Raw genomic sequence first — 13,478 nt, 5'->3', positions numbered from 1 at the left:
GTCTTTGTCGTTTTTTTTGTTGTTGTTGTTCAGAGGATAGTGTGGAGTCAAACCAGGACTCAGCAGCGGGTGTTGCCACTCGGCTCTGATGTCCTGTCTGAACACGAACACCCACAGACACGAGCTGAAAGAATGTGGGGAGAAGCAGGGAGCAAATGCATTTCTGTCATTCCAATGAAGACGTGGTGGCAAGAGAGAGGATGGCAGCTCAGGTCGGGTGGGCGCTGTCCTCGGGCACCAGATGTGCCATCAGAGGTCTGGCCACTGTCCTGGCTTTGTCACTTGGTTATAACCAACTAATTTTGACAAGCTAATTGCTCCTGGGTAGACTTCTTCATCCAAAAGCTGGAGAAACCCACTGGCTCTCCAGCAGAAGACAACGCCACCCTCACCTGGGCACACCACCAGCCTTCCTTGCAGCCAGGTGTGTCCTCGGGGTTAAGTATTTTTCTGCAGTGACCGGGAACAGAAATACAACCTCTCTGGCTGTTCCCCTCCCACCCCCCAGTGTCTGGATGCACAGGCAGAAGGGTAGGAGAGCCCGAGCTGGAAAGAGGCGGGGTCTCTGCATCACCAGAGAACTGCTCACCCGCTCTGGGCTGACATGACACAGTGATAAACTTTTGTTACGATTGAGCCCTTCTGGATTTGTAACGATTGTGTGAGCAGTTTGGCTCACCCCAGCTGCCTCCACAGCTCTGAGGCTTAAATGCCCAGAGTCAGGAGACTCAAGTTTTAACTCTCTAAAAAAAAAAGTTTTGCACAAATGTGCACAAAATGGGCATTTTACTAGAACATGTGCGGCGGGTGAACATCATTCCCTTAGGAAACCCTTTCCCCAGTCTTCCAGGCTGTATTTTACATCTTCAGCGTTCCTTCTGCTGGTCAGCTTTCCTTCACTGTAACGAAGTGCCTGAGCTAGTCGAGGGCTAACGAGGAAAAGCTCGTTTCAGCTCCCCTTTACAGAGCTTCCACTCCATGGTCAGCTGGGCCTGTGGTGGAACAGCATACCGTAATGGGTGGGTGTGGCAGAGAAAACAGTCACAAACCAGGGAGCAACGAAAAGAGAGGAGGGAGTTGGGTGTCCCTCGGTCCCCTTTACAGGTGTGTCTTCAATGACCCAAAAGCCTCCTACTAAACCCTCCCCAATAGAACCAAGCGTTTGGCACAGAGACCTGTGAAGATATTCTAAGCCCAGGTTTATATTAAAATAGAGCTTTTGCATTTCAGCCCTCAACAGCACCTAACGTTTGGATGAGTGTGCAACCACATGGTGTCTTACTCATTTCTCAGTCTTGTAACAAAGGGAAGAGTCTTAGTTAGGGTTACTACTACTGTGTTGAAACACCATGACCCGAACAACTTAAGGAGAAAGAGTTTGGTTTACTCGCATTTCCAGTGGTTCGCAGCCTTCATGTTGTGGTGACCTCTAACCATAAGCTGATTTTTGTTGATTCTCCATAACTAATATTGCTACTGTTATGAATTGTAATGTAAATATCTGTGTTTTCCAGTGGTCTTGGGCAACTCGCAAAAGGATCATTCGATGCTCCTCCCACCAAGGGGGTTGCAACCCACAGGTTGGGAACTGCTGCTGATGTAGCAGTCGTCACCAAAGCAGTGGGGGCAGTAATTTAAGCAGGGCAGGAGCCTAGAGGCAGGAACTGATGCAGAAGCCATGGAGGGATGCTGTTTACTGGCTTGCTCATCATGGCTTGCTTTCTTATAAAACCCTGGACCACCAGCTCAGGGATGGTGCTACCCACAATGGGCTCTCACATCAATCATTACAGCTCGTTTTTATGGAGACTGAGTTAAGGTTCCCTCTCCTTTCAGATAGCTTTAGCCTATGTCAAGTTGACATAAAATTAGCCAGCAAGGTGCGGGTGTCATCTTTCCCATTACGCAGATGAGGAAAATGAGGCTCAAGAAAGGTCAAGTCAGTTGCCGGTAGGTTGACTCGTCACAGCGGAGTGACCTTCCCAGGAGCTAAGCAAAGCATTGACCTGGTCTGGGAGGCAAAGGCACTGTAGAACTTGACCGAGGAGGCCACTGGCAAAAGAGTCACATTCTCTGAGGAGATGTTGAAAGAATGTAGGGACACAGGAACTCAAACAGCTGAATCCTACATGGCCCATCACTCTAAGATCCAAAGGGGAAAAAATTTTTTAAGTGAGGGACTTCCTGTCTAGGCTGATACCTGTGGTAGCTGGGCTCAGAGCTTCCTGGTAAGCTTGAACAGGACTCTCTAGGTGCTCATTCTGGCCAGGCTTGCTTCTTCCTGTGCCCCAGTTCTAGTTCTGGGCCTGAAGCCAAGGACCATGCCCTGGGACCTGGGAGAGGCAGCCAGAGAAGCCTTATCTTGCTGTCAACTGGGCCACGTGTGCAGGAGTATCTATCAGAGTGTGTAAGAGGAAGACGTGTGTGCAGGAGTATCAGAGTGTGTAAGAGGAATGCGTCAAGCCATAGCTGCTCACTGCTGAGCAGGAAGCTGAAAGCAGAAGGCCTCACATGCGTGACCTTGGAACTCCTAGGATTCAAATCCGTCTCTTTAGAGGAGGAAGTTATGAACAGCGACAGGAGAGGGGACCATGGCAAGCTGGGGCACTAGAAAAGCCATTGTCACATCTTACACTTGGACTTTGCTAAGCTCCGTGGGTAGCCTAGCCGCTCATGCCACTGTGGAACCTGGCAAGCTCTGCAACACAAGCTTGCTTTCTGCTGGTGGTGTGGTCAGAGAAACAGCTGAAATGGCAGGGAAGGGAGTGGGGAAAGCACAGGTGCTTATTTCAAGGTGTTGACTCAGAAGGCTGTGGAGGCCGCGCATTGGCCCAAGGTCTAGAGACCCAGGAAAAACTAGTTGTGTGGCTTGTTTTGAACTGTGTCCTCCAGCCTTGAGTTGACCTTGGCTGTCTTGTTTTTGTGCCCCGAGAGACCTTAACAAGATCAGGCCTGTTAGCTTCCCTTGAAGAAAGAAAGAGGTGGGCATCAAGGGAACCTAACCTGTGATAACCTGTGATTCCAGGCACCACTCCCCACTGCCTCCTCCCAACTTCCTGTGGGGGTGAGGGGGGAGAGATTCCAGTGAGTCAGCTTTTCAGAGTTCCACTGTTAGTGTGGGACTTTCCTGTGGTGTTGAGGCCTTTGAGTCAGCCTCCTGTATAGCCCTCCACTGTGCTCCGGCAGGAACCCTGATAAGCTCATTCAGTCCTCAGGTGGGCTTGAATGGAATCGTTTGTTTGGTCTGTTAACGTCTATACCTGTAGCAAATTGGTGTTTCTTTGCCTTTCTCCAGGAAAAGTGAAAAACAGTTTCGTTTGAAAGCTAGACAGCCCAGGAAGAAACTAATCCTTCCATTCTAATACAAAGGTGGGAAAACAGGCTGGATGCGCGTGCCCCGCCCCCCCGCCCCCCCCCCCCCCAGTCCCTGAGCAGGAGGAGTGTCCTCACTCAGTCTGCCACACTCAAGGCTTCTTCTGGCTGGCCAAGACCCAAACTACCCACAGTAAATAAGACCAGATTGTCTTATCTCACTCAGAAATACCTTTGCAAACGACCAAGCGATGCTTACTCAAATGCCTGGGTACCACGTGACAGATGTGCGGACACATAAAATTAACTATCACCAGCACACCGTCCTGTTTTGTGCCTAACATGCCTCGTATCAGATGTCTTCAGCATGCACCTGAATGCCAGCTCAGCAGGAAGTGGCCTTACGCTCTGAGGTCCAGGACAGTTACCTCTCTGGTGTGCATCCCTGTTAATCTCCTAGCACTCCACACCCCATCTGTCCTCAGGTTGATTAAATCCCCTGTCTCTGGATGAGTCCCCAGGGGCCCAGGAAGTGAGTGGACCAATAGGGCCTGAGCGACAGGCGCAAGAGGAACTCCCAGGGCCAAGCTGGATACAGCACCTTCAGAGTAAAGAAACTGCAGCAGGGGCCAGGCCTGCTTGGGCTTGGGCTGTTGCTAAGCAGTCATAATGATGGGGACCACACACAGAATGAAAGGGACCCCAGGTGTGGTGCATACCCATCCTGGCTACTCAAGGTACTAAAGAGGACTCAAGCTTGTGAGTTTGAGGCCACCCCAGCAACATAACAAGACTATTTCAAAACAAACAAAAAATCCAAATGTCTTGAGACTGAGGATATAGTTTAGTGGTAGTCTTAGTGAGGGTTACTATTGCTGTGACAAAATACTATGGCCCAAAGCAACTTGGGGAGGAGAGGGTTAATTAATTTCATTCACACTTCCATGTAACAGCACATCATTTAAAGCAGCCAGGGCAGAAACTCACACTGGTGCGGGACCCCAGAGGCAGGAGCTGAGGCAGAGGCCATAGAAGAGTGCTGCTCTAGTCGGCCCAGCCTGGCTTTTTCTCCCTCCTCCTTCCCTCCCTCTTTCTTCTCCTTCTTCCCCCCTCCCCCCTCTCTCTTTCTTCCTGTCTCTAACACCCAAGCACTGTGATTAAAGGCGTGTACCACCACACCCAACTTCAGCCTGCTTTCTTCTAGAACTCGGGACTACCAGAGGTATCTCCACCCTCAAGGAGCTGGGCGCTCCCACATCACTAATTACGAAAATGCCTACTGGCTTGGCTACAGCCCGATGTTGTGGAGGCATTTTCTCAGCTGAGGCTCCCTCTTCTCAGGTGACTAGCTCATGTCAAGTTGAAAACAAAAACTAGCCAGCATACAGAGAGTGTTGGCTTTGCATGCCTAAGGCCCTGCATTTCGGCCCCAGTGAGGCTGTGGAGTCCCCAAGAAAGCATTGCAGTGTTAATAGTGACCAAACTGTCACCCTCAGTTGGTAAGAAAAACCCAGTTCTGTGTTTAGTAAAGAAAAGGTGCTGGGCACCCTCTGTGAACGTGCCTAGTCTGAACTTTTTGTGCCACGCAAGCAGCCATACAAGTCATGCTCAGTTCCACCAAAGTATGGCCAGAGCCTACCTGCCCCGTGTACTAACAGGATTTAGACTAGGTGTAGTAATTCTGAGTGAGAGGGACCTTGGGGGCAGCACCTTGGCAGCAGACGGGTCTGAGCCACGGTGAGAGCCCACAGCAGGTGAAGGACAGACACTCTGTGCAGACAGAAGTGGGGAGTTTTATTGAGATAAAGGGAGTGGGGGAAGGGAAAGGGGAGAGAGAGAGAGAGAGAGAGAGAGAGGAGAAGGGGGGGTTGCCTTTTAAAAGGACAGGATACTTTCTGCCACGTACGCACTCTGCCGGGTCCCCAAGGGACATGAGGTGAGGGGCCAAGGTGTGCCTGGATGCTAACACTAAGACTGCCTTCAAGTGATGTCCACTCACATTGTGGGGTCTGATAGCATGGCTTGAAAGGGGCAATTTCTCCCTGCTCAGGACCCCCACAACCTGGCCGGATTCCACACCCAGGTGATGGAAGTTGCTGGGCAATGGGAGAGATGCTAGAACAGGATGCAACTTTTGCAAGATTTCAACCTGGGTCCTCAGAGATGGAACTAGAATTGGTGGCTACCAAATGTTTATGTGCCACTGGCTATAAAGCTCTTTGTTCCCCAAATCACTTAGGAAAGGCCCAGCATATAGTCAGCATGGAGCTGTTTAGACGTTTTCTTTGGGCAGAGCTAGGCTCCAGCCTCATGGCCATCTCTGTGTTGTCCTCTCCAAAGCTTGCTGGAGGGCCTCAGAAGGGCCCAGGATACAAACCTCAGCACTCGGTGTCTGCTCAAGCCCTGTCCAGGTGAAAAGGCAAAAGACTCAAGAAGTCTCAAGTCAGCTTCACACCCAAAAGAGCGGTTTACAATTTGAGACACGTGCTACTCGTGGGATGTCAGGAAAAATGTCAGTGTTCATCGTAGTATGTTCTTCTTTAGAAGCCAACCCCGACTCTGAACTAAGAACCTGAGTACAGGTTGTTTACTGGACAGTCAAGAAAACACCACAAGGAAAGTGGGGAGGAGTGAGTGGCCAGGAGTGAGTGCTCTCAGCCAGCTGGCCCCGCGGGCTGCTAGAGCCACCTATACCTGGAAAACAAAAGCCTGTATCAATCACACTTCAGTCCTGCCTGAGCGCTGGGAAGCTGGGAATTTTGATATGCCAGCTTCCATCCAGGAGGGCAGCTCCTGCAGGGGTGGTGTCCCTGGGACTTGCAGGAAAGCCTGTGAGAGGTGGGACTCCTATAGGACTCCTGACTTTAACACCCAAGCTCACTGGTTACCTCGGGCAAAATATTTAAATAAGCTTCCCAGTTTTCTCACCTACAAAGGCAAGGATTACAAAGCTGTCCACCTTTTCTATGGTGTCAGTGACTGCCGGTAATATAATAGCTGGCAAAAAAAATATTTTTTAAAATATACTCATTTTATAAGGTGGTCTTTTTTTTAAAAAAAAAGTCTTATTACAGTTATTTTCTAACTTTTAATAAAGATTTACTTTTATTTGATATGAGTTCCAGGACCTACATAAAAGCTGGATGATATGATGTGTGGTTCTAACCGCAGTGGGCAGAGGAGGAGGGGCTCCCTAGCCATTGCAGGTGGTGGTTTAAATTTCCAGTTTGCAGCCCTGTTTCTAGTCTATGGAAAGTTCACGGGACAGATGGATCTTATTTCCTGCTGCCTTGCTAAATTAACTGTCAGGGCAGTTGGAAGAGTCAGTGGGTCAGGTTTTGCAAAGAGGTTTTTGTGATCTCTGTGAATAGACAGTTTCTCTTCTCCCACAACTGTCGAGACAGAATCTGCTCTGAAGAGTGTCTAATGTGTTTTATTATGTGAGTTCTGTGGCTGAGTCCATCGGGTCCCAGCACCCCCTTCTCTAGGGACAGCCCTCTCCCCCACCCCACCCCACTCTCACTGATGCAGTGAGGGAAGCCACTCAGGATGTTGTCACTCACCCCCACACCCACCTGTGTGCCCACAGTGCTGACTCTGGGGGCAGAGGCTTCCCCACTTGTTGGACACTGCCTGGAAGTCAGTAGCCTCCTTCTTGCATGAGGCCCTACTGAGCTTCCAGAAGCATTCCTACCATGAAGATGGGGTGTTCCTGCAGGGGCCTAGAGGGCTGGGGCGACAGTGAGCCTGGTACAGGCTCTGTTTACAGCGGAAGGGTTTCCAGGGAGTCACTCGCATTCCCCTTTTCCACCCACCTGCAGCCTGGCCCCCAAATTCATGTCACCAGCTGAAGGAATACTTAGGACAATGCATCTCTTTTAACAAGATTATCCCTCCCCCTCCCCCTCCCCCCGCTGTCCCAGCAGACATTGTGACTTTTGGCCACAGGGCTGCAGCAAAGATGGCCCTCCTGGTCTATCCCCTCTCTTCAAGACCCCTGCTTCATTTTCCTTCCTCCCATCCCAAGATTTCTCTTCCGGCCTTGGGCCCTCTGGTCACATCAGGCTGTCCTTCTTCTGTGGCTTTAAGGAGTAGGATCCGAATTGTAATCCACAGTTGGAGGGCACTTGCCCTTCGTAAAAGGTGTGATCCGTTCCCTGTAAAAAGAGAGAGAGAAATGTGGGCCCGATCCCTTGCAAGGCAATGAGTTCCCTTCCCTGGAGGGGGCCTACAGGAGACAGTCAGCTGTGCTTCACAGGGACTCCTACACGGATTGAGAGGCCAGGATTCATGACCTCCAGAAAGGACCCCTTTCTAAGGGAGGGATCTCTACCTTATACATTTCATCAGTTAGAATGTCTTATATGAACTCCAAGGGGAAACACACGAAGACTGGCAGAGAGCAACTGAGGAAAACACCCAATGAGGCCTCTACACACATATAAACACACACATGTGCTGGGCATCTACACACACGTGCATGCGCACACACACATTTTATACACATGCAAAACAAGCACACAAAAAAAACAGTAAGCTGAACTAGGTGGCACGTGCTATCTCCATACTTGGGATGAAGAGGTAGGAACGTCAGGAAATCAAGGCCAACCTCAGTTACACAGTTATCTTGAGGCTAGTCTGAGCTCAGTGAGATCCTATCTAAAAATGAAAGAAAAGAAAAGAAAATCGGCCACTTACCTATAGTGGCTCATATCTGGAAGCTCAGTACTTGGGAAGCTAAGGTAAAGGGATTACTATCACCTTGAGGTCAGCCTGGGCTACACAGTGAGTTTCAGGACAGCCTGGGCTACGGAGTGAGTCCTTTCAAAATCAAACAAACAAATAAAACCACATAGCACCTGGAAGATTACACAACCCTGCCCTAAGAGGGAAACTGAGGGTTAGAGAGAGGTAGGTAAGCTAGCACGAGGTCATGTAAAGCCAGGATCAGGGCCAGGACTCAGGCCCAGCATCCCCAAGCTTCCAATCTCAGTCCCATGCTCCTTCCACCATTTAGATACTAATCCAGGAGTCGAACACCCTGCCCCTGCTCAGGTCCAGATCTCCACCCTGCAAGCAACTTGGAAACGGTTTCCTTATAGGAACGCCTAGCTACCTGTGACCAATAGCAGCTAGCAGCCACTGTGACATGCATCACACTCTCAGTTACTGCCTGTTTTCCCTACTAAACAGGCAAGGTCTCCATGGAGACAGGGCTGTGGTTGTTACATGCCTCTGTTCCTTACCCTCAGTCATGACCTGGAACTGAGTAGATATGCCAAAGATATTAGTCAAAGTATGAAGGAGGGAGAGGAGGCTCATCAGAGTAAGGGGCCTCTCCTGCCCCCGGTGGGTCTGTGTCTAACGTCTCTGCACCCCTGCCTATAGCCTCACCCCTCATCTAGACTTGGAGACAGAATCTTTGTCTCTGTTCCCCCCCCCCCATCTACCTGATGGAGGAAGGTCATTGGCTAATAAAGGCACTGCCCTGGCCCATTTTATTGGTTAGAGGATAGGTGGGAGGAGTAAACAGATCAGAACGCTGGGAGAAAGAGGAAGTGAGGTCAGAGACTCGACAGCTCTCCTCTCGGGAGCAGACGCCTGAGAGAGACGCCATGCCCCGCTCCCGGGATGAAGCTCCGACCCAGGATGGACATAGGCTAGAATCTTCCTGGTAAGCGCACCTTGGGGTGCCATACACAGATGATTAGAAATGGGCTAAATTAATATGTGAGAATTAGCCTAGAAGAGAATGGGCCAAGCAGTGTTTAAATGAATACAGTTTGTGTGTTGTTATTTCGGAGCATAAGCTAGCCGAGCAGGCGGCCGGGGTGCTGGGGACGCAGCCCCGCTGCCCTTACTACTTCATCTACCCACCTAAAACACAAGTGTTACTTCCCATTAAAACCCTTCTGAGCACCTGGGAGAAAATATTTACTCGTCTTTGTAAATGCGACGTCTAAGAAAGTTCAGATGCCAATAATATTTAGAGAATTCTCTAAATGTGGGGGCCGGAAAGATGGCTCAGCTGCTGAGTGCAGAGGATCCTTATTTAGTTCCCAGCATGCACATGGGAAGGCTCACAATCATGAATAACTCCAGCTCCCCAGTGGTCTGAAGCCTCCAGCCCCTGTGGGCACCTGCCTCCGTGTGCACACCTGCACTAATGTGCACACACCCGTAGACACGTAGGTAAAAATCAAAAATAAAGACAGAGACTTCTCCAGACATTGTAAAAATGTAAGCAGCCTGCTCTTTAAAACAAATGAAAAGCTTTGGAAATACTTCAGCGAAGAAGTGAAAAAAAAAAAATCAACATCCTGTCATGGAGAGATGCGAATCCGAACCATGGTGAAACAATTAGGATGACAAAAATTCAAAATGCGACATGAACATTGATGTGGTGGGGCTGGGCTAGAGCTCAGGGCTGGAGAGCTTGTCTGGCATTCACAAGTCACAGGGGCCGACCCCTAGCACCGTCATACAAAATCGAAACCCGAGTGTGAAGCAAGTAAACCCTCCCACGTTGCTGGTGAAATACAAAGAGTACAGCACCCCGAAATACTTAAAGGCTTTCTTAGACCGCTGTATGAGCACTTACCAAATGACCTAGAAAATCCCGTTCTGGGCTAGTTACTATAAAGAAGTGAAAACCTGGGTATCCAGAGAGTTGTATAAGCTCTTTAAGGCAGCTTTCATAAAGGTTGAGATGTGAACAAAAGGCAGACATCCACACTCTGGATACATTTCAGCATCACAGGAACAAGCTTCCTCTACAACATGGGTAACTTCAAGATCACCATGTAACATGACAGGGAAAGACGCGTCCGTGCATGGCCGGTTCAGTTTGGGAACGGCAAGCACATTAGTCACTGGCAGGCACATAGCGCATTGATGGAGGCAGCATGGAGGGACTTCCTGGTTTGTGGTTTCTCAGCTCTATGCCTCTGTCAAACTCAGAAACCAGGAGCTGAGGAGACGGCTCAGTGAGCAAAGTGCCTGCCATTGCATCCATGATGACTTGGGTGTGACCGCCAGCGCCCACATAAGAAGGGAGGAGTGTAGCATGGGCACTTGTAACCTCAGCACTGCCGAGAGGAAGACAAGCAATCTCTGGGGCTTGCTAGCCAATGAGCCTCGCCAAGAGGATAAGCTCCAGACCAATGACAGATCCCATCCCCCAAGTAAGCAGGACAATCCTGAGAGATGACACCTGAGGTTGTGTTGTGGCACAAATACATTTTTTAAATTCGGGGCTAGAGAATGTTGTCTCTAGGGTTTCTATTGCTGCAAGGAGACACCATGACCACAACTCTCATAAAGGAAAACATTTAATTTGGGACTGGTTTAGGGTTTCAGGGGTTTGGTCCATTATTGTTATGGTGGGAAGCTCTACATAGTGAGTTCTGGTTAGCCTAGGCTACATGGCGAGATCTTATACAAAAAAAAAATAAATAAGTAAATAAAGGTAAATAAAAAATATAAATAAGTAAATAAATAAATCTGACTTGTATGAAAATATGTGACCTCACAGAACAAAGTCCAAGTATCTTAGCTCCCTGCCCAAGGGTTTCTTGTGCCCGGGTCTCACTGTTATTCACACACAGCATACACCATTCCCAGGGATTCTCTCTGGGCTCAGATTAGGGTTGAAGGGCAGGGAGGGGTTTCCTAGAACCCCACTTTCTGACACAAACACCCAACACTCTCACCAAATAGTATATGCAAATGTCCAGGAATTTCAGGAAGGTAAGTATGGGGCAGGGGGATCAGCATTCATCTCTCTCTGCTTCCTGATTGGGGACACAGTGTGACCAGGCACCCCACACTCCCACTGCCACAGAAGAGCTGTGGCACCATCTTGTCATACAGGGGACTATGCCCACCAACTCCAAGCCACAAGAAACCCTTCCTCCCTCAAGTCACTTCTGCCAGGCACTTTCTTATAGCAACGAGAAAAGTAACTATATAAACACATGTACATTTAAAAACACTGTGTATACTGCAAACATGTTCCAAGAATGTAATAATTTATTATTACTATGAGCAATTTGAGATTTTTAGATAAAGAATGGCATTTTAAGCTAAAATTCTGAAAGAATACCTCATTTTCAGTGTTTTGGCAGAAGTGTATTAATGCTGCCATTTCCTCTAAATTTATCAAAAATAAAAGATGTTTAAGAGGGACTGAAGAGAAGACTCAGTGGTTAAAAACATGTACATTATTACAGAGGAGTTGAGGTTAGCTCCCAGCACCCACATCCAGTGACTCATAACCACCGTTAACTCCAGTTGCAGGAGCTCTAGTGCCCTCTTCTGGTCTCTCCAGGCACTGCACCCATGTGCACATACCCACATAAAATACACAGACACACATTTAAAGATGTCTAATAGACAGAGTGATAGAAGATCCGTCATTGAGCGTGAAAACATTAGTAATGTGATCATTTTGTACAATAATAATTTTGTATGTAAAGGAGAGTACAGGCATGTGGATGCTGTGATGACATTCATCATATGTCAAAGGCAAACTTCCCGAAGTCACTTGTCTAATTCCACCACGTGAGCACTAGGGATCGAACTCAGGTCACCAGGATTGGCATCAAGTGCTTGTCCCCCACGAGCCATCTCACTAGCCCATAGTAGCAAATCTAAATGATGTGGGTGTAGAGGTGTGCAGTATAAAATCAACTTTCCTACATGTTCAATTTTTTCATAATAAAATGTCACGCAAAAAAATGTAAATTTCTGCCAAATAAAACCAGAAGCTTCTCAAGTATTCCTTTTGTGCGTTATCAAGACACTGGCCCATTTCGTTAATGAATGTATTGGCTTGTCACTTAACAAGTGTTCATGAGCTTTCTCTTCTGGGTATCAGCGAGACGCTGGAGCCCGGGAACAGAGACGCTCTGTTTTGTCTCACTGTGGGCATGTGAGGAAGTCACAGTACCACGGGGACGCATGCGCCATCCTGGGATGTGCAAGAGGCTGAGAATAAAGAGACATTGTCCAGAAAATCAGGGAAGCTTTTGTATTTACATGGAGTTATGGCTGATACATAGGTGTGTCCCAGATAAGCACTAAACAGCCGTGTACAGTCAATGGCTTTAGGATTAGGCCAGTAAGGGAGATGCCAGGCTGGCGTTGTTCCGCGTGGCCAGAGTTTCTTTTTTTGTTTATTTTTGTTTGTTTTTGAGACAGTGTCTTACTATGCAGCCTTATATGGCCTGAAGCTTGGTATGTAGGCCAGGCTGGCCTCAAATTTAGAGACCCACCTTCCCAGTGCTGGGATTGAAGGTGTACACCATTATACCAGAGCTTTAAAATCCTAGTTAAGGGTTGGGTGTGGTGTCGCATGTCTTTAATTCCAGCCCTTGAGGCAGATGTGGGTGGATATCTGTGAGTCTGAAGTCAGCCTGGTCTACATACCATAGTTAGTTCCAAGCCAGTCAGGGCTACATGGAAAGATTCTGTCTCAAAACCAGAAATGTTGTGGGGTATCGGAGAGACAAGACTACTCGGACACAGGTTCAAGTCCAGGGAGAGTCTGTATTAGCCAGTCAGTGACAACAGACTGGGTACTCAGGACCCAAGTACAGTCCCGAACCTTTCTCAGGGTAAACTCTGAGAAGCACAAAAATCCCATCCTGGGCTGACACACCTCAGTTAGTAAGCATTATTACCCAGAAACAGAACTATAGAAACCAAAAGGCAAGGCCAGTACATTTAGGAATTTTCCCAGAACTGTGGACTTTGGTAGATTTGGTCTTTGCTATTGTTTTTGCAGGTGGTGCTGCCTACATCTTGGGTTTCAAGGCCTAAATGGTACTTCCATCATGGAGTCAGTTATACTAAGGTCTGGAGGCCTATAACAAACTAAAACAAAATGTCCTAGTCAAAAGATCCAAAAAGGTAGCCAGAAGGAAGTCTGCTGTGGAGGTAACACACTTATGAAGGACCCACTATACACACAGTAGAACGAAAAGAACTCTTTCCCAGGCAGGACTTAAGTCAGAGGTTGCCTGATTGGAAGCCTGAGGCCCAGTGGTTCCCGCCCAAGAAGAAGCAGGTGACTGAGAAAGAGACAAAGGCCTCCCTCATTCTGCTCCTCTCTCACACAGACTCTCCCTCACCCAGGTTAGAGACAGCACCTGGGAAAGAACACG

General features: G+C 48.5%; 1 protein-coding gene across 1 annotated transcript in view; it reads right to left on the bottom strand.

Moving 5' to 3' along the window:
• Nucleotides 1-7,396: 7,396 nt before the first annotated feature.
• The window catches only part of Lexm (lymphocyte expansion molecule), a 34,827-nt gene continuing 28,745 nt past the window's right edge, over nucleotides 7,397-13,478 (bottom strand). The window contains exon 11 of the mRNA XM_041652039.1: nucleotides 7,397-7,469. Within this exon, the coding sequence (XP_041507973.1) occupies nucleotides 7,397-7,469 (73 nt within the window). The remainder of the gene's footprint in view (nucleotides 7,470-13,478) is intronic.

This window comes from Microtus oregoni, unplaced genomic scaffold (genome assembly GCF_018167655.1).
Source record: "Microtus oregoni isolate MIOR12 unplaced genomic scaffold, Mior012 000005F_ref0000423, whole genome shotgun sequence".
Lineage (NCBI taxonomy): Eukaryota > Metazoa > Chordata > Mammalia > Rodentia > Cricetidae > Microtus > Microtus oregoni.
Note: the sequence above shows the minus strand (reverse complement) of the source record. Positions and strands in the feature narration are given on the sequence as shown.